General features: G+C 32.6%; 2 protein-coding genes and 1 long non-coding RNA gene across 4 annotated transcripts; 1 reads left to right on the top strand and 2 right to left on the bottom strand.

Annotated features, from left to right (window-relative positions):
- Positions 1-626: 626 nt before the first annotated feature.
- Positions 627-1,307, bottom strand: LOC142639359 (putative F-box protein At5g55150). Its single transcript, XM_075813552.1, has one exon. It carries the CDS (start codon positions 1,305-1,307, stop codon positions 627-629), a length of 681 nt encoding a protein of 226 aa, XP_075669667.1.
- A 2,867-nt stretch (positions 1,308-4,174) lies between these two features.
- LOC142641485 (small ribosomal subunit protein eS8-like) lies at positions 4,175-6,840 on the bottom strand. Its single transcript, XM_075815926.1, has 5 exons — positions 6,699-6,840; positions 6,524-6,596; positions 5,308-5,641; positions 4,797-4,981; positions 4,175-4,526 (listed from the first exon to the last, which is right to left on the bottom strand). The coding sequence occupies exons 1-5, from the start codon at positions 6,700-6,702 to the stop codon at positions 4,448-4,450; spliced, it is 675 nt and encodes a 224-aa protein (XP_075672041.1). The 5' UTR covers positions 6,703-6,840; the 3' UTR covers positions 4,175-4,447.
- A 4,096-nt stretch (positions 6,841-10,936) lies between these two features.
- On the top strand, positions 10,937-19,657 carry LOC142641782 (uncharacterized). 2 transcript variants are annotated; one of them, XR_012845469.1, is made up of 5 exons: positions 10,937-11,221; positions 12,492-12,553; positions 13,810-15,093; positions 17,148-17,290; positions 18,862-19,657. It is a non-coding gene; the product is annotated as an uncharacterized LOC142641782 (long non-coding RNA). The 2 variants fall into 2 exon arrangements; XR_012845470.1 differs by lacking the exon at positions 13,810-15,093 and having other exon boundaries at positions 10,947-11,221.
- The last annotated feature ends 1,221 nt before the right edge of the window (positions 19,658-20,878 follow it).

The raw sequence follows: 20,878 nt of genomic DNA, 5'->3' as shown, positions 1-20,878 counted from the left end.
CCATATATTCATTTGGGATTGATTTGAAACTCAAATGCCCAAAAATAAAAATAAAAAAAGACAATTAAAAGATGTACCTCGAACTTTTTTCTCAAAAAAAAAATAATAAATAGTTAATAAAACAATTGAAATTGGTTTTGTCATTTGCACAGTTCGAGGTACATAAAATTAAAATGCTATTGCCTCTGCGCAGTAGCAAAGAATATGCATTATAATCATTATACTATATGTCTAGCTTGAACCATCTGTAGCATGGTTTATCATGATTCAGAAAAGGGGGATGATTCATAGTCTCATCCCAGCTCGTACATCCCAAATTCCTTTGAAGGGCTGCGTCCATTGCATAAATCATCAGTGAAATAGATGCAGTTCTTTTTGTATACTGTAGATTCATCAGCATGTCCGCACACAGACTCATTACAAGCCAAGAAAATTGTTTGATCACCCAAGCTTTTAATCTTCTCCCATTTCATCATCTTCCAATGCAATTTATAAACCTGAAACTTCAAAGTAAAAGTGCCCAAATATCCCAACACTCTACAAACCATTCACAAATTCCCGCATAATGATTCCACTAGATAGTTAAATGCAAAATAAAATGACCTATTCGCCTTATTAGGAACGCTTTAGACATGGCATTTAGGACTGAATTTAACTTGTAACAAGTATGGAACTTCAGGGTAAGGGGGGTTTCCCTTCATTTGAAGAACATGGAATTCATCTTTGTAGCATATTATATCATTAATCCAATCCTCAACATTCTTCAAAAATGTCCACTTCTTATCTCCGAATCTCCAAAACACCAACTTTTTCTCATGAAGAACTAAAACAATGCAACTTGGATTTGCTGGTTTAGATGATAAAATGAACTTGGGGTTTTCCGAATTAAGTAGCAGAGGAGGGAGCCAAATCTCTTCCCTTGACAATGGATTATAGAGACAGATATAATTAAGGTGACCGTCGACTTTCCTACTCTTGGATGTGTTGTAATTGATTACTAGCCAACCATGTGAGGACTCGACAATCATGGGCATGTATCGAACACCATCACGAGTGTTGAACTCTGGAATTTTGCACACACTGGAGCTACTCGTGAACATACTAATCATCTGTATCTTTTCTATAACATTGTTTTGAATTCTGAGGACAAGCAACTCTGGAGGTAACAAAGTTGATTGTTTCCTAGCAATGGACCGCCATGAATGACAAACGTTGCTACACTGGTAAAGATCAACAATGTCCGTTACGCGCTGTAAGATTAATTCCAGCAACTCTTTTGGGAGGCTAGGACAAGAAATTGGAGCCATTGACGTGCAAGAAATATGAAAATTTGTGTGATGGATAGCAAATTGTAATCCTGGTCAGACAAGAAATATTATATTATTTAAACACTTCAAGGAAAAATTAATTTATAGTTCTTGAGCACAAGTTTCATTAATTCAGATACTCAAACATAAAACATAATATGTTCTACAACCCCTTATCGATATTAAAAAACTGAGTTTTTTTTTTTTTTTTCATTAGCAAAGTTAGCAACAAAAGATATACATTGCAAAACTTAAAAAAAAAAAAACAAAAAAGGAAACTTACATCATGGAATTAAAATGCTTAAAAAAGAAAGAAGTCCCAACATACCTCTTGCTATTTTGCTGATGTGATTAAACTGTTACTTGGAATCTTTTTGGGTTTGTTTTTGTCTTCTGTGGCACCTCTCTCTCTCTCTCTCTCTCTCTCTCTCTCTCTATATATATATATATATATATATATATATATATATATATAAATGGGAATATAAGAAGGCTAGGATTCCGTTTTTACGTAAGAAGGAACTTAAACCTAATCGGTTGTTTTCGCATAAGACCTATTTTAACACAAACTCGTATTGCCATCAAATTGGGCTAGACCATTGATCTAAATAATCTTGGGCTTAGTTAATACAACAACTTAATGTTTTTCTCTTTCTTTTTCTTTTTTTATTTATTAAAAATACTAAAAGTTGTCAATTGAGTTACAAATTTTTTTATGATATAACAATACTGATTCGTAACTCATGCCGGAAAATTTAACATAATATGATTTTTTTTTTTAATTTATTGTATTATTTTTGTGCCCATGATAGTAAATTTTTTTTTATATATAAAATTAATCTTGATTTTATTAGTATTAGTTTATCGAATTCTATAGTGAATTTTTCTTCATTTTAACAAATTAAGATTGATAGGTGGTTCTGTTATTAAATGAAGTTGTAATGGTGACTTTGATAAATTAGATTATAAAAATTAATAGATAATATTTAAATAAAAAAATGTCCCATTTAAAATTGTTGCATTAGGTCTCACTGTCTCAAGTATAAATATTGAAAGAATTGAACATGAAGATAGAACAATAATAAAAAAATAAGGAAAAAAAAATTAGAGAATTAATAATTGTGCTCAATTACAATCATTAAAGAGGAATCAAGAAGGTCTCACTACGATAAGATGTAACAAAAACAAATAAACAAATACTATCATTTTAACTAAATATTGTGAGACCACTGCGCACCCTTAGTGCGGTAGTCACTCCACAAGTATAAAAACTTGTGAGGTGTGGAGGATAAGAGCCGGGGTTTAAGTTTTGAAGGGAGTTTCACACACATATACACTTAGATTAAGTTATAGTATAATTCTATCATGTATAAATAAATAAATTTTAAAAAAAAAAATATTGTGAGACCCTAAAAAAAAGCAAACAATTGCAATAAAAAATTTAACAGTAGCCAATACACCTCATCACTCGTTAAATACAATGATGAAGATCTACGGATATAGTAAACTCCCAAAATAAATTATGGGTTCTAGGCAATACCGAGTTCTCATCTTTTGTGGGACTGCTTAAATACTTAAATTGTACCATCCTATTAGTAATTGTCTAGACATACCCTTTTTGGTTTTTGGAAAATAAATTCTTCTTTTCAAATCTACACAGGTTCTACATAGGATTGATTTGTATTCGTTTTAGTTGTGTTAATCTAATTCCTCTTCACCAAAAAAAAAAAAAAAAAAACTGCATAGGATTGATTTGAATTCTCTTTATTTCAAAAATGGAGTGTCCATTTAATGGTTATGATTCAAAATGTAATAAATCTATGGTCTAGATTTTATCAACACATTAACTCTATTTAGTTTAACCACAATCAAATTTTTACCACATTTAAATTTTAAATGAGTTAGCAACATCTAGGCACTTTAGATCATAACCTTAAATAGACACTTTCTTCATCTCACTTTGAAATGCACAAGATTCCTAGGCTTTTGAAACCAATTAAACAGAATTATCTCCATTTCAAGACTAATTTATTTCATGGTTCATATTTTATTTTACCAACCTAGAGGTGTACAGACTGTCGCACCAAAAAATAAATTTGAACCATGACAAAATGAACAGAATTTAGAATCTATTGGATCTTGTTCTAAATTAAACTTCCAAAATTGTCGGTAAATAATTTGTTTTTTGGGGGAAAAAATTCAAGTCATGGGCTCTCTCTACCACACTAGTATGCGTCCAAAACTATCAGCCAATAAAGATTCTAGTCCAAAACTGTCAGCCAATAAAGATTCATCTAATCGAACCCATAAAATTCTTATTCTTATGAAAGAATTATTAGACTAATGTTTGCCAAACTCTATTTACTCCCCTACCCTCTTCCTCAATTCAAACAGACTAATTTACTTCCCTACCTTCTTCCCCAATTCAAACAGACCATTAGAGTAACATTCGATCAGAGCGACATTCAGAGAATTTGATTTGCTATGCTAAAATTGTACCTTTTCTAAAAACTACTGCATATCCCATATCGATAAGCGACTATAGTTATGATATGATGGTGCAAGGCAGCCTCTTTTATAGGAGTGGGTGAATTGTATCATCCCTATAAGCTGTCTAGCCAATACCTGAGTTATATTATTAGTGCAACAAGGAACATTCCCACACTAATTTTTGGCTACAAGGAATTCTGATCCCAACAGATTTTGAATCGTTATCTCACAACATGACCAATTTGACCTAGAGGCATGCTACCTTGGTAGTTAAGAATACCAGCAACAGGTAAAATCCCAACTAGACCTAGAGTCATGATGCTTGATCAATATTTCAGTCACAAAATAAAATCATCTTCTGCCCATTCCAATCCAACTTCAGATGAAAAGCTCCCAGAAAACACAATCTGGGACATCCATTTAAAGGTGGTTGAAGTATTAATCACAACAGTAATAGTTTTAAGTTTTTAACACGTTCATATCACAGAAGGAAAACTAATAATATCCCAATTAAGTCAAACTTAACACAAGCAAAAGGCTTTCTGGCAAAATAGAGCATCTCAACTTAAGTTCAATGTCTAGGGGAGAAATAAAATAAAGTAAACAAAAAAGACATTCTGCTATGAAGGATGTAGTTCAAGTAACAAAATTTAAGCTGCACCAGCCTTGCCCTTCTTCCTCTGGATCTTCTTCATGTAGAACTCAAGCTCTTTGCCTTCTAGAATATATCTGTTGCAAATCCATTTAAGATTACTTTAAGTTCTTGCAATTTTAACAAAAATAAAATACGACATAACCTACCAAGAATAAATGCATAGGAAACTACATATATCTGAGGGATAAAATATTGTAAGGATAGGTGTGGTCCATGAACCATTGTAAATTATAGAGCCATCTCCTTCTCTATGCCAGGGGGATGCATAGAAACCACTAAAAATTTGTAATACAATTTGACATTTTGCAGACAGAAAAGAAAGGAAGCCTAGAGAAGTCACATACCCATCAGCACGGCCACACTGACCAGGTCGTGATGAGATACAAGCTAACAAACGTCCACCACCAAATTGCTCTTCAATATGTGAGTCAAGCTTGCGATTCTGCTGACGCTTCTCCAGCTTTCTCTGCACATGGTTGCTCTTCTTCACCTCCTCTGTGGTGGCAGTGGCAGCAGCAGCTTCACCCTCCTATTAAACAATGAAGTGTAACAGTGTAAAGAGAAAGACAGATGTCCAATGTCACTTGTAGACAATTTCAAATTTTCATTCACTAAAGAAGAAGACAACAATAATATACAGTATCAATGAAGTACAGCATTACACAAAATTGCTCTCTCCATAACTTCAACCATCCCACAATATCTAACACCAACAACAGAAAATGGTGCAACCTCCACCATCGATAAAAAGAATCCAACAAATAATAAGAAAAAAGTAAAAAATAAACTGTGAATATTTGTACTGGAATACAGTAGCACAACATATAATTAAGAGTTTAAGACATATCGCCTTACCTCCCCTTCTTTCTTGGTGGAAGCTGTAGTTTTCTTCTTGCGACCAATTTCAACTCCATAGTGCTGGAGATACCACTGCTTGAATGGTGCAGCATCAACCTGAACAATAGCACTCTTCACCAAAGTCTGAGTACGAACCAACTCATTGTTTGATGCATTGTAGACCACATCAAGAAGACGTGTCTTCCGGGTCACAGCCTCACTCCCCCACGAGAAGTTACCAGTATCAAGTCTCAGAGCACGCCACTTCACGTTTCCTCCTCGAACCCTAATTCTTCTAACTGTCTTGTTGCTTGACAGCTTTGTGTTTGCAGGTTGCCTTCCGAGCTCGTACCTTAAAAGAACAAGGCAAACCCATTAAATACATACAGGAAATGACTTGATTAAAGATTACATTTACTAATTTACATTAACCTCATAATACTACAATTATGGAGCTATTTCCCTTCAAAATGTAAACACAAGATCCTAAACATATGTGGACTACTTACAACTCAGAAACGTGAGGTTTTTACATTCTACTATAAACGCAATCAAAATCATTCGTTATACATCAAAAACATTCATAAGAGCATGAGAGCAACGCAGTATAGATTAAGGCTATGGTATCATGGTAAAATACTTATATTCCAACTAATACAAGACAAAGTGACAAACAGAGATAAAGCGAAATCAAGCATGAAGTGGAAGTTGGAGAGATTTAAAGTACCTTAGAGAAAAAAACAAACATAAACATAAACAATACAGAGTAACAAATTACAATTTCAAGCAAATCTGGCATACTAGGAGATGGGACTCATTTTCCATAAAATATATAAAACAAATCTACAAACCAAATCAAAAACCAACATAAAATGATAATAGACTTTGACATTTATGGGGGCACAGTGTTACTTTCTATCTGAATCAAACTGAGCCCATAAATCATATATAAAGCAAGTATATAAACTAATGACCTTTGTGAAAAAAAGGCCTTTTTAGTTTAAAATCACGAGTATATAAAAGAAATCTATAAAACCCATCTTACCCAGCAATAAAACAATTAAATCATTTTCATTTTCAGACAAATAGAACATAAAGCAAAGAAATTTACAAGCCCCATTCCATTATTCCTCTCCACTTTCTTAGAAACCAAACAGCACCATAATGGTACCAGAAAAAAAAAATCAAAATAAAATATAAAATTCAGGAAACTAAATTGGGTTTTCAGATTTACTTTCGCTTCTTCCTCCAAGCCTTCTTCTTTCCTCCAGTGGCACGCCTCTTGTGCATGGAATCACGAGAGATACCTACAAATCCACACAAAATCCATAAATTAGCATCAAAAAATTGAAACCCTGAATCCAAAATTGAAGCGAGAAATCGAAAAATTAGAGTAAATTGAGAGATACCCATTTTTGCTGAGTGGGGATTCTAGGGTTTCTCTGTCCTAGAAGTCACAATCTCTCAGCCGAGAAAGATGGGTTATGTGAAAGAAAGAGAAATGTAAAGAGAGGCGAGCTAGGTTTAACACTCAAAACCCTAATTTGGTGCAATTACTATTGTATCCTCGATATGTTAAAGAAGTTTGAGGGTAAATGAGGCAAGATGATTTTGTTTGAGTTAGTAAAATATAGCCGTTGGATTCCATTGTGGTTCGACACTTTTACGGTTATGATTTACAGGCAACTGTTGACTTGTTGTGGAATAAGATGATTGTTTTGGGCCTTGGGTTTTGGAAATTAGGCCCATAGGAATAGAATGGGCTGAGGCTTTTTTAAGGCTTATAAATTTTTTTACGATGCTCATGTTTGGTTAGGCATTATTTATTTATTTCAGTTACAAGTTCCATGTAAATAATCCCATTTTTTACATGAAAATGATTTTTTTGTAAAACAGGTATGGTGTTTGTCATAAAAATTTCTGGGTTGGGATGTGGCAGTGTCTGTAGAACATCTTCAAATAAATTCATTAGAATACGTTTAGTTGGAATAATGAAAAAGTAGGAGAACATAAATTGTTAATGTGGCAAATAGTCTAAATAAAAAATTATTTTTTCCCACATCATCGGACATCTGTATTGCCAAGTCAGACTTAAAATAAAAATAAAAATAAAACAAATTAAAATATACACATGTGAGATCGCATTAAACTAAAGAAGAGCATAAACTATTTTCTTAGCCCCACCCATCAACTATTTTCTAGGTAACCAAACAGAAAACAAGTAACCCATCACAATAAACGAAAGTAAAAGCAATTTTGAAATTGATTTTTGCAACCCATTTGTTCCCTCTCTTTGTCGATTGTGAGTTTGGAGAGCAATAGAGCAGTTTGGGGCGCACTTCCCAGAACTTGTAGAGTCTTTGCTCAGTCATTGAATCTATATCTCAAATTTGTAATTTCCACTTGTCACACGCACACCCTTCTCTTTTATTTCTCCAAGTTCTTGTTCCCTTCTGCTTCTGGACACATGTAGGTATATTCATTTCAACTTTTCAAGAATAGATCACTCCTTTGCAAACCTTATATTAAATCCTTTTTTTTTCCTTGTTTCTTTTTGCGGTCTAACTCTTGTTTTAATTGTATTTCTCAATATGAATAACTTTTTTGTCGGTTCAAGATTGGGAAAAGGGCATCATAGTAGCTTTGCTAGGAACCCGATGGCTCTTGTAGTTAGGGAATCACCTTTCCGTTTGGAGACAAAGAGAGAAAACAAATGGGTTTGAAAAAATAAATCTCAAAATTGCTTCTATGTTTATTGTGATGGGTTCTTTTTTATTTACTTATTTTTTTTGTTTGTTAACCTAGAAAATAGTTGTTGCGAAGGGCTAAGAAAATAGTTTAAGCTCTTCTTTAGTTTTTTTTTTTTTTTTGTAATTTTTTATTCCACATGTAGTACATGTGATGTGGCATAATAATTTTTTTTTTTTTTAAATTTGCCACATAAACATTTTCTATCCATTACTTAACTACAAATACTATTTTGACACAATGCCAAAAGGTTAGAGACCAAATTGAAATAATTGAAACGTTAGGGACCAAATTGACATATAGTATAAAGGTTAGGGACTAAATACGTAATTTACCCAATTCTTTATCAAATCAATTTATAAGACTTTTGTAAGGTTGAATTTATTCAACCATGTATTGGTTTTATTCCATGCCAAATTTGCTTGTAATTTAGCATTTAGAAATCCTTATTTAGGTGGATATAATATAAGGGTTGTGGGTGAGAGAGTGTGAAGAATTAATTAAGTGTGTGTAACAATGAGCAAACTAGTGATTGGAACTCGCGAGTGGCGACCCGCCAAAAGGTGGCACACGTGTGAAGCATACAGGAAGTTGAAGGGTCACGACAGCTGGATTACTACAGGACAAAAATTATAGTCTAGCCTTTTGGTTAACTGGCGATTGGAACTTGCGACTTATCCTAGTCACGAGTGACTTGCCAGTGCACCCTGTTCTGCTGAAAACTGACTTTTCACATTCCATCTCATACCCTACTATAAATACCCTTATACCCACAAAATGTAGAAAACTTCCGGAGAGAATTGTAAGAGAAAAACCCTATAGACAAACAAGATTGATTCATCCACAATCTTATATATTTGATTCTCCAAATTCCTTTACTCTCATCCTCTCCATTGTCATACCCTTGAGAGGATCATAAAACCAAATCCTTATCTCACCTAATTCAGAGCAGTGAGAAGGTTGTTGGTGTTTGGGAAGCAGTTCAAGAGAGAACCAATTCATATTGGTTGATGCAATGGGCTAATTGTGGGATCCAGTAAGCTAGAGAAGACAAGGTTCAGCGTAAACCTATTGGAGCAAGAAGCTTGGAGGGCTTAGGTGCATTGGGTAGATTAGGCTTGGAGGGTCTATTGCTATTCATGTATCCCAACTGATTTTCTAGTGGATCATTTACCGCTTGGAAGGCGACGAATAGGTTTTTCGCAAAGTTCTTCGATTTCCTCTTTGATAACACGTGCCAGTGCTATCTGCGTTTGCATCTCTCTTTCCCTTACTCTTTACTTTTAATTATTGCTGACGATTGTTAGGGTTGTAAATGAACCAAGCCGATCATGAACAACTTGGACTCGGCTCGATAAAAAGCTTGTTCATGTTTGTTTGTTTATAAATAAGTCAAGTTTAAGTCTTAGTTTTAGGCTCGTTTAATAAACAAGCCGAGCCCAAGCAAAAAAATGTGTTCAAGAACAAACTCGTAAACTATTAGGCTTGATACACAACAATTCAAGCATAGACTTATTTATAAGTTTATGTGTGTTAATTAAATATACCCATTACACATATCTTAATATTGACATGGCCAATATGTGACCACTACTTATTACCTTAATTTTTTCCTTCCCTCTAAATTGATTAAGAACCACTTTAAACTATAGTTACATTTAAAAATAAATAAATTAATTTAGTAGGTCACATGTAATCCTTCCCTATCAATCATCTAAAGTAAAGTTATAAAAACATGTTAGTATTTTCTCATTCATAATTGTTACAAACACATATTTTTCTAGTTCTTCACCATCTAACATAAATGTAAAAATTGTATTTTGAACAAGCTGTAGATAAGGAATGATGAATGAATGAATTTAATTATGTAAATTTTTAATTTGAATAATGGCTAATCATAAGTAAAGCTAGATGCATAATAAAATGAATATATGATTTTTTTCATAATTTTAGAGATTTAAATGTAATTTTTTTATAACTCAAGCTCAAAAGCTTGACCTAAGCTTGAGTTTGAGTTTGATATTAAGTTTGAGCTTGACTTGACTAATTAATCAAGCCAAGCCAAGTTTTTTGCCTTTTCCACGAACTCAAGCTCAAACACTATTTTTAGGCTTGTCACGAGCTCAAGCCAAGTTTAAGTTTTTTATTTTTCTTGACGAGCTAAGCTTGAATATGCACTACTCGACAAAGCTCGGCTCGATTACAGCCCTAATTGTTGTGTTGTGATTAAAATATGGCTTAGAGTAATTTGATTATTTGGGTATTGCTTATAGTTCATTTTCCGCACATATATTGTTTGAATATAAGCTTACTTTGTAAATTTGTAATTGGGGGTCTAAACAGTCACAAGTATTTTATACACTAGGTGAGCTTTCAATTTTCTTAATAAATTGATAATAATTATAGCATTTTTTTAGTGTGTTTAAAAAGTTTGCGTAGGTTTATTGTAACACCCCGTCCCAACTTTATAGTTAAACTATATGTTTGAGTGGTTAATTATTATTTTAAGCCACTTTCTTTCTATAATTAATATAAGAGTATTTTATAAATATGTTATTTTATAATGCTTTTGAATAAGAATTGTAAAGATTATAAATAATTGAATAGCTAATTGTATTAGGTATATATACTAAGTATGTACAAAACTATTTTAAGTGGTTTAAGTTATTACATACATAGTTGGTGTTTTAATTATGTGTGATGCATGAGTTGTTATGGTGGAAATTCCACCCACACATGCAACCAATAGAAATTCAACACACATAAAGCTAAAGTATCATGCATGTTGACAAACCCCAAAGACCAAGACTTGGCCTTCCATGCAATGAACAAGCTCCACCTAGTTTCTTTGACTTTTCTCAAGACACTAGAATTTCCAAGAAGCCATTTCTATTTCCCACGGATCCACACAAATCAGAAATTTCACCTCACTTTACTCTCTTTTCTCTTTAAGGAAAGAGCTAGAAGCTCGCTTGAGTCTTCTCTCTCAAACCCACGGTCAACACCTCAAAAAGAAGGATAAGTTCCATCTCATTTCTTCTTCATACTCTCTCAAAGAAACTAGAAGACTCATAAACTCTCTCAAGCTCTCTACCTCTCATACTTTCGGGTCCAGCCACTAGGAAAGGGAAACCATTTCATGCAAAAATGATTCTACTATTTCCCCTCAAGAACCAGAAAATTGGTAAGGGTCTAGCTACTCTCACCTTAGAATCCATAATTTCTTCATGGAATTTTTAGTAATGGCATTTGTGGTTTGTAAAATTAAGAAATCATGAATTTGTGAGTCTATATATATATATATAGTGTTTTAAGAAGCTTTGAAATTGTGTTGATGGTTTGTTGAAGATAAATTAGAGTTTTTACTAATTAATGATTGTATATGATTAAGGAAGTAAGAAAAAGTTGGGATGAGTACTTTTGATGTTACTGCTGGGATTTTTGTTGTATGTAATTTTGCTATAAATGGTTAAATGACTATATATAAGTGTTTTCTAACATGTCTAATGAGTTAAAAAAAATCCCCATGTGATAATAAGACTATTTGCAATCATTTTATAATTTTACAAGAAAACGTTTCAAAGCTGTCACTGAGACAGATTCTGTGTTTACACATGGTAAATTATGCAATAAATCATATACAATGAATTAGGATGCTAGGAGTAGTTCTTATGAATTCTAAGACACATATGGTTGTTATGGAAGTGGTCTAACAGAATTTGGATCAATATAAAAATAATGGTTTAATTTCTAAGTTGCATAAAATTCTGTCAGGACAGATTTGAGCATGTTGAATTGTATGATTTTTAGTAAATTATGGTTTTATGATTTGACTCCGAAATTGATATGATCTTTAGTAGACATATAGAGGAGTTTCTCTGTACAATTTCATGAGGATTGAATGTGTTTAGATAGCCCATTTGTATTTTACAAATGAGGCATATGGTGCTGGAATAAAATAGAGAACAGTAAGGGACATGCCTAACTTTAAGGATTTAATTCTAAAGTTAGGGTGAATGATTTGAACTATAATTTATTGTGCTCGTCATTTAGAATGTCTAGATCATAGATACATTTTTTTATATATACTTGGCTCAAGGTTTAGTACTCAAAGGAGGGGTTTTAAACCATTCGACTGTTGTTTCAATGAAGCTGTTTTGTTCAACATGTTGTATGTTGCCTTGTGTAAGTTTATGCATGCACCATTGCTTCTGATCTCAAACACATTCTGAATTGATTTTAAAGTTGTTTGACATGATATGAATATGAACATTAAAATGATGGTTTTTTTTTTAGTTTGGTACATCATTTGTTGATCTGTGCATTGTATGTTTGTGGGAACCTCGTTGAGGTGAGATTAGGATTTTCTTGATTTTAAGATATAAGTTTTGAGATGAATGCGTAAGTTTATGATAAGGAATAGTTGATAGTAATAAGTTTTGATCTTGGTTTAGGTGTTACCAGTACCCAAGTCTGAACTCCTTCGACTTTAGGTTCTTGGTTCCTCTGCTTTCAGGTAAGGAATAAGTTATATGAGCATTTGGTAAGTCATGAGGTTATTTTAAAGTATATTATGCATTAAAAGGTTTTTTATTAGAAATATGGTATATAATCATGTTTTAGACAAATATATGTTTGTGAGTTCTCAAAACCTTATGTATATGATTTAAGCATATTATTGCTATTACTAATTCCACGAACATGATGTTTAAAGAAAACAATGGAAATGCTTTTATTATGAAATGTCATGCAAACTATGAATTTTAGTATGATGTATAAGTATGAAATGTTTTCGGGTTATGTCCTTTGATGATCTGAACTCTACCAGTAGGGGTTTAATTACTGGCTTTCCATGGAATATGCTATCTGATTGGCCATTAAAAGTGGGACTGGCTCTACTGTACCCGCCCTTGTTGGTTACGGCCAACTTGTGGAGGATGCCAACCTACCCCCATGGTTGAAAGATATGTATTATGATGTGATCCCGAGAATACCTGACATTGTGGGGAATGCTGGATGCCTAGCACAGTGGTGTTGGAAGCCTCCCAAATAAGTACAGACTTATCATATATAGACTAACCAATATGTTATGAACAACTATATTATTTTAATAATCATGAGAGAATGAATTGTTTAAATGCATTATGAAAAGTTAAAAGCTCTCATGAAAGGAAGTTTATGATGAAAAGAAAAACTGTTCTTTAAAGATAAAAGATCTGAAGTTCTGTTGTGTTTTAAAGATAAAGCTTCTGATGAAAGTTCAGGTTTATGTTAAAAAGTCATCAGAAATCTGTTTTTTAAGAAACGTTAAGTTTTATGACTATGAAAGTTGTAACATTTATGAGAAGAAGTTTATAAACTATAAAGAAAAGTTTTCTTATTTTTTAAGATGTTTCTAATTTAAGATAAAGTTACCAAGTATCTGATTTAAGTCAAAATGATTATTTTGTAATAAGACTATATATATATCTATATATATATATAGGATTTTAAACAATTAATATTATATTTGGTGACTTTGTAAGAAATCAAAGAAATTCAGTCTGAAAGGTTTTGGTAATATTATTTTGATAAGAAAAAGGAGAACAATTATTTTCCTATGAAAAACGTATAAGTTATTATTATGAATAATATATATTACTGTGCATGAAATGATGTTCTCCTATCTGAATAATCATAAAATGAAATGATTTGATTTACATGCATTCTTATTAAATTCTTATGTATTTTACCCTTACTGAGCTGTGTAGCTCACTCCTTCCACTCTTTCAGTCAACAGGTTTTATTTTGGAGTAGAGGGAGCCTTAGTTGAGTTTTGGAAGAGCTGGATTTAGTTTTAAAAGTATAGATCCCAAATTAGTAATTTGATGTTTAGCTTTGTAGCATTGTGTACTTTAGGACCTAATGAAAGTTGTGTACCTTAAAACATTAAGAGATGTATTATGTGGAATTTAGAATTTAAGTAACTGGTGGATTATGTTATTCTTGGAGTACAGTATAGATACTCTGAATGTCAAGTGAAAGGTTATATCACTTAAGTAAAGAAACAAAAATGAAAAGAAAGAGGGAAGCTTTTGTAAAAGTTAAGTTGGTTCTTGTTAATATCAGGTTTAAACTTGGTATTAGCATGCCGGTCATGGTCACAAATCTGGATATCGGGTTTGGGTCGTGACATTTATGGAGTAGAGCATCATGCTTCCCTTGACATGTGCAATTCATGCCCCATTTTCTCCGTTTTTGGAACCTTGATTCTTTAGTGAGTCAAGTCTTTGTAATCATAACATGACCAATCAATCAATATATATATATATATATATATATATATATATATATATATATATATATAATAGCAGAAGCTGAGAGAAAGTTGGTTTCTACATTTAAGGAGGTGCTGACAAATAGGAATAGTGCCCACCTAAAATTCAGACACGTATACAATTTAATGTTTAAAAAATCGTACGGTGCACTGTTTGGAAAGGCTTCCCGTCACAGTGTCAAAACAGTTTAATGGTCTACAAATCAAACACGTATAAGTTAAAAAGCAACAGTTCATACTCTTTCACAATTTTGACCTCGTTTGATAGGAAAAATTCTTAGGTAGTCCCGGAGTATAGTGAAATAGTGCTCCCTCCTCTCACATTCATGGTGGACCCCACCATGAATTTAATGAGCGGACCCCACCATGAATGTGAGAAGAGCGAGCACCATTCTTCGTGCTCCGGGAGCACCTAAGAATTACTTGTTTGATAGTGCGTCAGTATATAAAACAAAAGAATAACCGGTTAAAATACAATTAGGCTTGTGATATAGACATTCTCAAAAAAAAAAAAAAAGTCTTGTGATATAGAGACAAAGAAGGAAAAAAAAAGAAAAAAGAAAAAAAGCTTGCGATACGGAGATGAGAAGGAGAAAGAGTTCGTATGGCTGGCAGGCTATCACCATCATTTTCCCACCACCGTCCGTCTCTTGCCAAACTTAGACCACCGGAACCGGCACCGATAACCTAAAGGTGCATGGAAGATTTGAGATACGGACATAGAGAGAGAACAACCATTGGTAAGGTTTTTTTTTTTTTTTTTCCCCATTCTTTCTTAGATCTGGGTATGAAATATGAATTAGTTTTAAGAAATTTGGTTGGATTGATTTGTGTTTAGGTATTTGGGTTACATTAGGTTTTGATTTGATTTAGTTTCTCAGTATACTAAAAACTTTTGGGACTATTTGGATACAATTAATTTTGTGTTTGATTTTGGTTTAGTTTTTGGGTATTTATAATTGGCTTTGGATAATCAAGGTTTAGAGGCCAGAAGTCCAAGAATGGTAGAGAGAGAGTCAGTTAGACATAGAGTGCTGAGAAATCGACCGATTGGAGTTTTTTTTTTGAAGAGGTTGAATAATCATTAGACTGTTAAGTTAATGTGCCATGGATTGAGAGAGGGGCACCACCACAAGTTATGTCATCACCGTAATCCTCCACCCACTATCAGACTACCAAAATCGCTATCGGTAAAATTCTGTTTTAAACTAAAAAATTAAGGGTTTTTGGTTTTTATTTGGAGAATCAATTGGGAGTTAATTATGATTTAGATTAGTATTTTGGATAAGGTTTGGTTTTGATTAAGGGATTTTGGTTAGAAGAAGTTTTGTTTTTAGGGTATTTGGCTTGGCTCAATGTTTTGGGTATTTAGAATCGATTTTGAATATTTGGGTTGCTTTGATTTTGAGTTCACATAAAATGAACATTTGCTTTGTTACTCAAAGCGCAAACCTTTGAGTAATCAAAACTAGACTAAAGTTTTATTTTAAATTTTAAAGTTTTTGCATTTATTGTTTTTGAATGGTCCCTTTTTTAAAGCCATTGGAACTACGCAAATTAATCTTGAACCATTGTGAGTATTGTTAAGAATGTATCTTCATTTAAAATTGAAATTGAAAAGAGAGAAATAAATTAGAGAAGAAGATAACTATTTGAAGTGGTAATTCTTGACCGATGTAAAATAAAGCAGAAGGGCTGCCTTGGCCATTAGTTTTCATGCTAATGCCATCCTTAGACAGCCAGAACCATAGGCGAACACACCGTTAGATCATTGAAACTTCCACCAGGAAAGGTTTTTATTTTTTATTTTTTTTACCCTTTTTAGATTTGGGTTAAAAGATGACTTAGTTTTGGACATTTTGATGGATTTGTATAGGTTTAGGTATTTGTGTTAGATTCAGTTTTGTTATGGATTTTGGTCTTCTTGGTTGGTACTGTTATGGTTCCATGGTGAGATTTAATAATTTGGGCAAATCTTAATTCTCAAATGATGGCCTTATTGGAACTAGGGCATCTTTCTATGATGTTAGATCTTACAATATGGCAGCCTTGAAATCTTTTTTTTTTTTTTTCTAATTTTCTGGGGTTTTGTTGTTGTTCTTTTATCTTCTCCTTTCTTTTTTTTTTCCTTATATTTTTGCTTATGGGATTTGATGATCTGCGTATGTAATTACATTTTTCGAAATTTATAGGCCTTGATGTTTGAATGAAAATGAGCTTAATAATCTCATATTGAATTTGTTATATCATTTTTTTTTAATAGGCTGAGCAGACAGCTATTCTTTGATGATAACTTGATATTATCCAACCAACTGATGTGAATGCTCTTAGGGTGTATATGTGTGTATGTATCTATATCTATCACACAAATTGAATCCCCATGTTTACTTGAAATTAAAAGTTACTATTTTGCTCATATGTGCAACACTATTCATTCTAAATAAAGAAATGGATTACTTTACTTTATCTTGGTTGATTCAAGCAAAATTTAAAAATTGATCATCCTTATGTTTATAAAATTTTTTGAACAGTTTAGATTTATAAAGAATATGATTATTATACATAAAAAGAGAATTTTATAAGGCACCGCTGCATCATTTTTTTGCCCTATATATATGAAGAACTATGCAGGGTGTTGCACTAATAAATAATAATCTTAGTTGGCCCTCACCATTCTTTTACTATATATACATATGTTCTTCTGTTTTTGTTTATTTTTTATTTTTTTTCCTAGTTGGTTGATGAGGAAGGGGATGAAATCTTGATTTTGATTTGAATTTGGTTTATTGTCCAGATGATGGCACTTACACTATGAAAAAAGTTCTGATTCAAAGTACTGAATAGTTGGAGTTGGTGAGGGAGGAGATTTGTGTTTCCTCACTGTTCAGTCATCCCAAACTGCTTCCACTTCTTGGTCATGCTATCATTTCTGTTAAGGTAATTAGTCAGAGTGGTTATTCCTATCTAATTTACAATTGTTATTCATTTATTTTTCTTAATATAAAACTTGACACTTATAGAATTGTTACATGACTGTTGCTTTGGTTGGACTACTTTAGTATAAAATTGATGGTATCAAACCATAGTTTTGGCTTTGACTTTGGTCACTAAGCCACAAGAAGTTGAAACATTTCATTGAAACACAAGGAAATGTGGTAAACACATTGGCAGTTATTATTGTTGGGGTTGCAATGTTGCGTACCTTGAAGTTCAAGAGCATGAGGTATTGCCATGTGTGCAACTTAGTTGTCGTTTCTCCTTCTTCTTGGTATTCTTCATAAAATGGTTGTTCTTGCTTCTTACGTTCCAATTTTCTTTACCATTTCTACCTCTCTCTCTCTCTCTCTCTCTCTCTCTCTCTCTCTCTCGCACGCGTGCGCCCCTCTTCTCTTCATCAAAGTTAAACCCCCTCAAATGAGACTATGAAAAAAAAGGGCAAATAATCACTACTCAGGAAGAAAGAAAACAAGAACTTGACGGGTAAAAGAGACTATCATAGATACAAAAGAAGCAATCTTCAAAGGCCAGGCCTGACTTGCTTTAAATTGAAGGTCAATCATTCTTCTTTCAAATTCGAACGTGTCACTATATTTATGCAATTGTTTTATCCCTTCATTTGCATATTTCATTTGGAAGATCAGCTTTATAAAAAGAAAAAATGGTTGCAGGTAACGTGTTTAATGGAATTCTCTTAGACATGTGATTTGTAATCTTTTGACTCATTTTTTTTTCTCATCTTAGATTCATTCCCTCTCCGTCTCTTACTATCTTTCTCCTTCCCAGATCTGATTTTTATTTATTCCCTTATCTCTCTCTCTCTCTCTCTCTCTCTCTCTTTGTTTTTTTTTAGATTAATGAAAATCTTGAAGCTTCACCAAGCCCATTGGTTTAAGCCCCCACTTGGGTCTCAAGCCCATGTACCTAAGCTCAACAAAATAGTAATGCATATTACTTGATAACGGTTATTGTGGTAGAGCACAGGTGGAGGCTTTGATTTTATCTTCTAATTCAAAATAAGTTGAATATCTGCAGTGTTCTATATTCATTCTTTTGGTATTTTGATTATATGTTATTGACACATTGTTGCATGCCATATGTTAATTGAAAATTTCTTTTTGATGTGATACATGAAATTTCATATTTTATATGAGCCATGTTCTTCCCATTTTGTGACATTGTTTTTAAGGTTGATTTCCTTGAAAATTATTTTTTGGTTGGAACAAAGATTATGGTGATTCAATTCAACTTATATCAAAGTCTTTTGACAAAATGGGTAAAAGGGATTTGGCTAATTAGTGAAAGGAATTTTCACACATTAAATTAGCCAAACAACTCAAATCTTTGGTATGCCTTTATCACTTTACATGTTTAAAATAGATTCAATGCAAAATTAATACAGAATTGTAAGGGTTAAATACAATGGATTGGTTGATTTGATATCTTTTCTCTACATATTTTTCCAATCAATATATTCTCTTCATCAAACTTTTTTGTCATTAAACTTGTAGGAAAATTTTAGAAGGGAAAGAAGAAGAGGTGGTGGAGGAACTTTTTGTGATAGCATGGATGTTGTGCAATTAAAGAAATTAATGGCTTCTCAAATAACAGTATAAATTGTCCAGTGTGATGGCCAAAGAGGCCATATGTTTTGCTTCAAGGGATGTCCTTCAAGATAAGCTTTGATGGAGCAATGTTTAAAGAATAAAGCACATTTGGAGTAGGAGTTTTTATATGAGATGATAATTGGTAGTTCATTGCCGCATTGAGTGGCAAAGGGAGAGCAATTATGGATCTAGAGGAGGCAGAACTAGCAGCAGTTGGCCAAGCTATTAATTTTGCAATTGGAATAGGTGAAAGAGATATCATCTTAGAGGGAGATTTAGCAAGTTTTTTTTTGACAAGCTGTGATTTGAGGAAGAAAATAATTCATGCTGGGAGCTGTGGCGGAGGAAGCAATATTAAGAATGAACCTGCTCAAACCATGGAAGGTAAAGCAGTTCTAAGTGAGAGGCAAATCAGCATACGTATTTATTGGCTTGACTTGCTTATTGATTGGCTAAACACGGATGTAATGAATATGAATAGTATTTAATGCAAGCTATCTTTGATTAGTTTAAGAAAAAAAAAAGAAGAAGACCAATACCCCAACATACTATCTCTCTCTAAAATGCTTCCAAAGAAGAAGAGTTTCAGTTGCTCCATATACTCCATGGTGGTTTTGATATATGATTCTATGTTTTCCACTTTGTATTTCATTTGTTTTGACTCTTTCTTTTTAAAAATATTATTATTGTTATCTTTTCATTGACTTGTTCTCTTTTATCCTCTATGGGCAAATGCACTTCCAGTGTGGACCCTTATGATCACTATTACATTTGTAGAAGTTTTTATGTCGATATCAATTTCCAATCATTAGATTCAATCCGTATGTTGAACCCTAAGCATGTAATAATTCTAATAACTTTATTGTGAAAATAGGTAGGAGGATGATTACTAATTTACTGTCAACACTTTGGTTCATTTACACTTCTAATACATGTTGCATTGAGTGATTTATTTTGAAAAATTACTGATTTTCTCAAAATTTGCTATAACCTCAGTGATTTTTCCCCTAGGGGATATTAAAAATAAGCAAATATGGGGTTTTTGGATGTCACCCTTGATGTACTCATAAAACATGATACTGATTAATAAGTTCTTTTTTACAAAGTTGTGATCAAAGTAAATTCTTAAATTACCTATTTGTGTCTTTCTTTTTGGTGTTTTGTCAAAGTTACATTGACACTTATGGTTTTTGTAAACTCCACGGAATGATTGGGATTCAAAGTTTTGAAGTCCTATCAACTATGACTTTTTTCGATATGCATATCAATATTTGATAGGCATAAGAACATTGATAGGCTTAATCGATGAAGCAAGAACCTATGTTGCAACTCAAAATTTGTGCCATGTATCTTTCTTTTTATATTTATATTTATATTTTTCTATAGAAGTATCTTTCTATCTTAAAAGAACATTTTCTTTATATTAGCCTTCACAGGTGCCATTTTAGTTTTAGTAAACTTAACAATTTAAAATATGATTATTAGGTTCATATTCTTTTGTATATTAATCTTAACAAATTATATTTACTCTATTTTCAATAACATGTAATATAATTGAAACTAATTCCTCAAGCATTAAATCACATACTGAGTATTATGCATGGTCATAAAGATAATTTATTATAAAATATTTTAATATAAATTTATATCGTACCCGTGCATTGCACGGGAACATCGGCTAGTATATATAAAAGCAGAAACCTCATGCAGGAGTGCATGAGGTCTTACCAAGTGGTACTCTAATTTTTCATTTAGCCTTTTCTTACCTCTTTCTTTAAATTTTTATTACTGTTACCAAAAAATTTACGTTAACTTATTTTACTATTATCTCATTAGTCTCTCATTAATTGCCTAAGCTTACACCACTCATTTCTCTCTTCTTCATATCTTTTAGCATACCCACCATTTTCATATTTTTAAA

Source organism: Castanea sativa, chromosome 6 (assembly GCF_040712315.1).
Source record: "Castanea sativa cultivar Marrone di Chiusa Pesio chromosome 6, ASM4071231v1".
NCBI classification, from domain to species: domain Eukaryota; kingdom Viridiplantae; phylum Streptophyta; class Magnoliopsida; order Fagales; family Fagaceae; genus Castanea; species Castanea sativa.
Note: the sequence above shows the minus strand (reverse complement) of the source record. Positions and strands in the feature narration are given on the sequence as shown.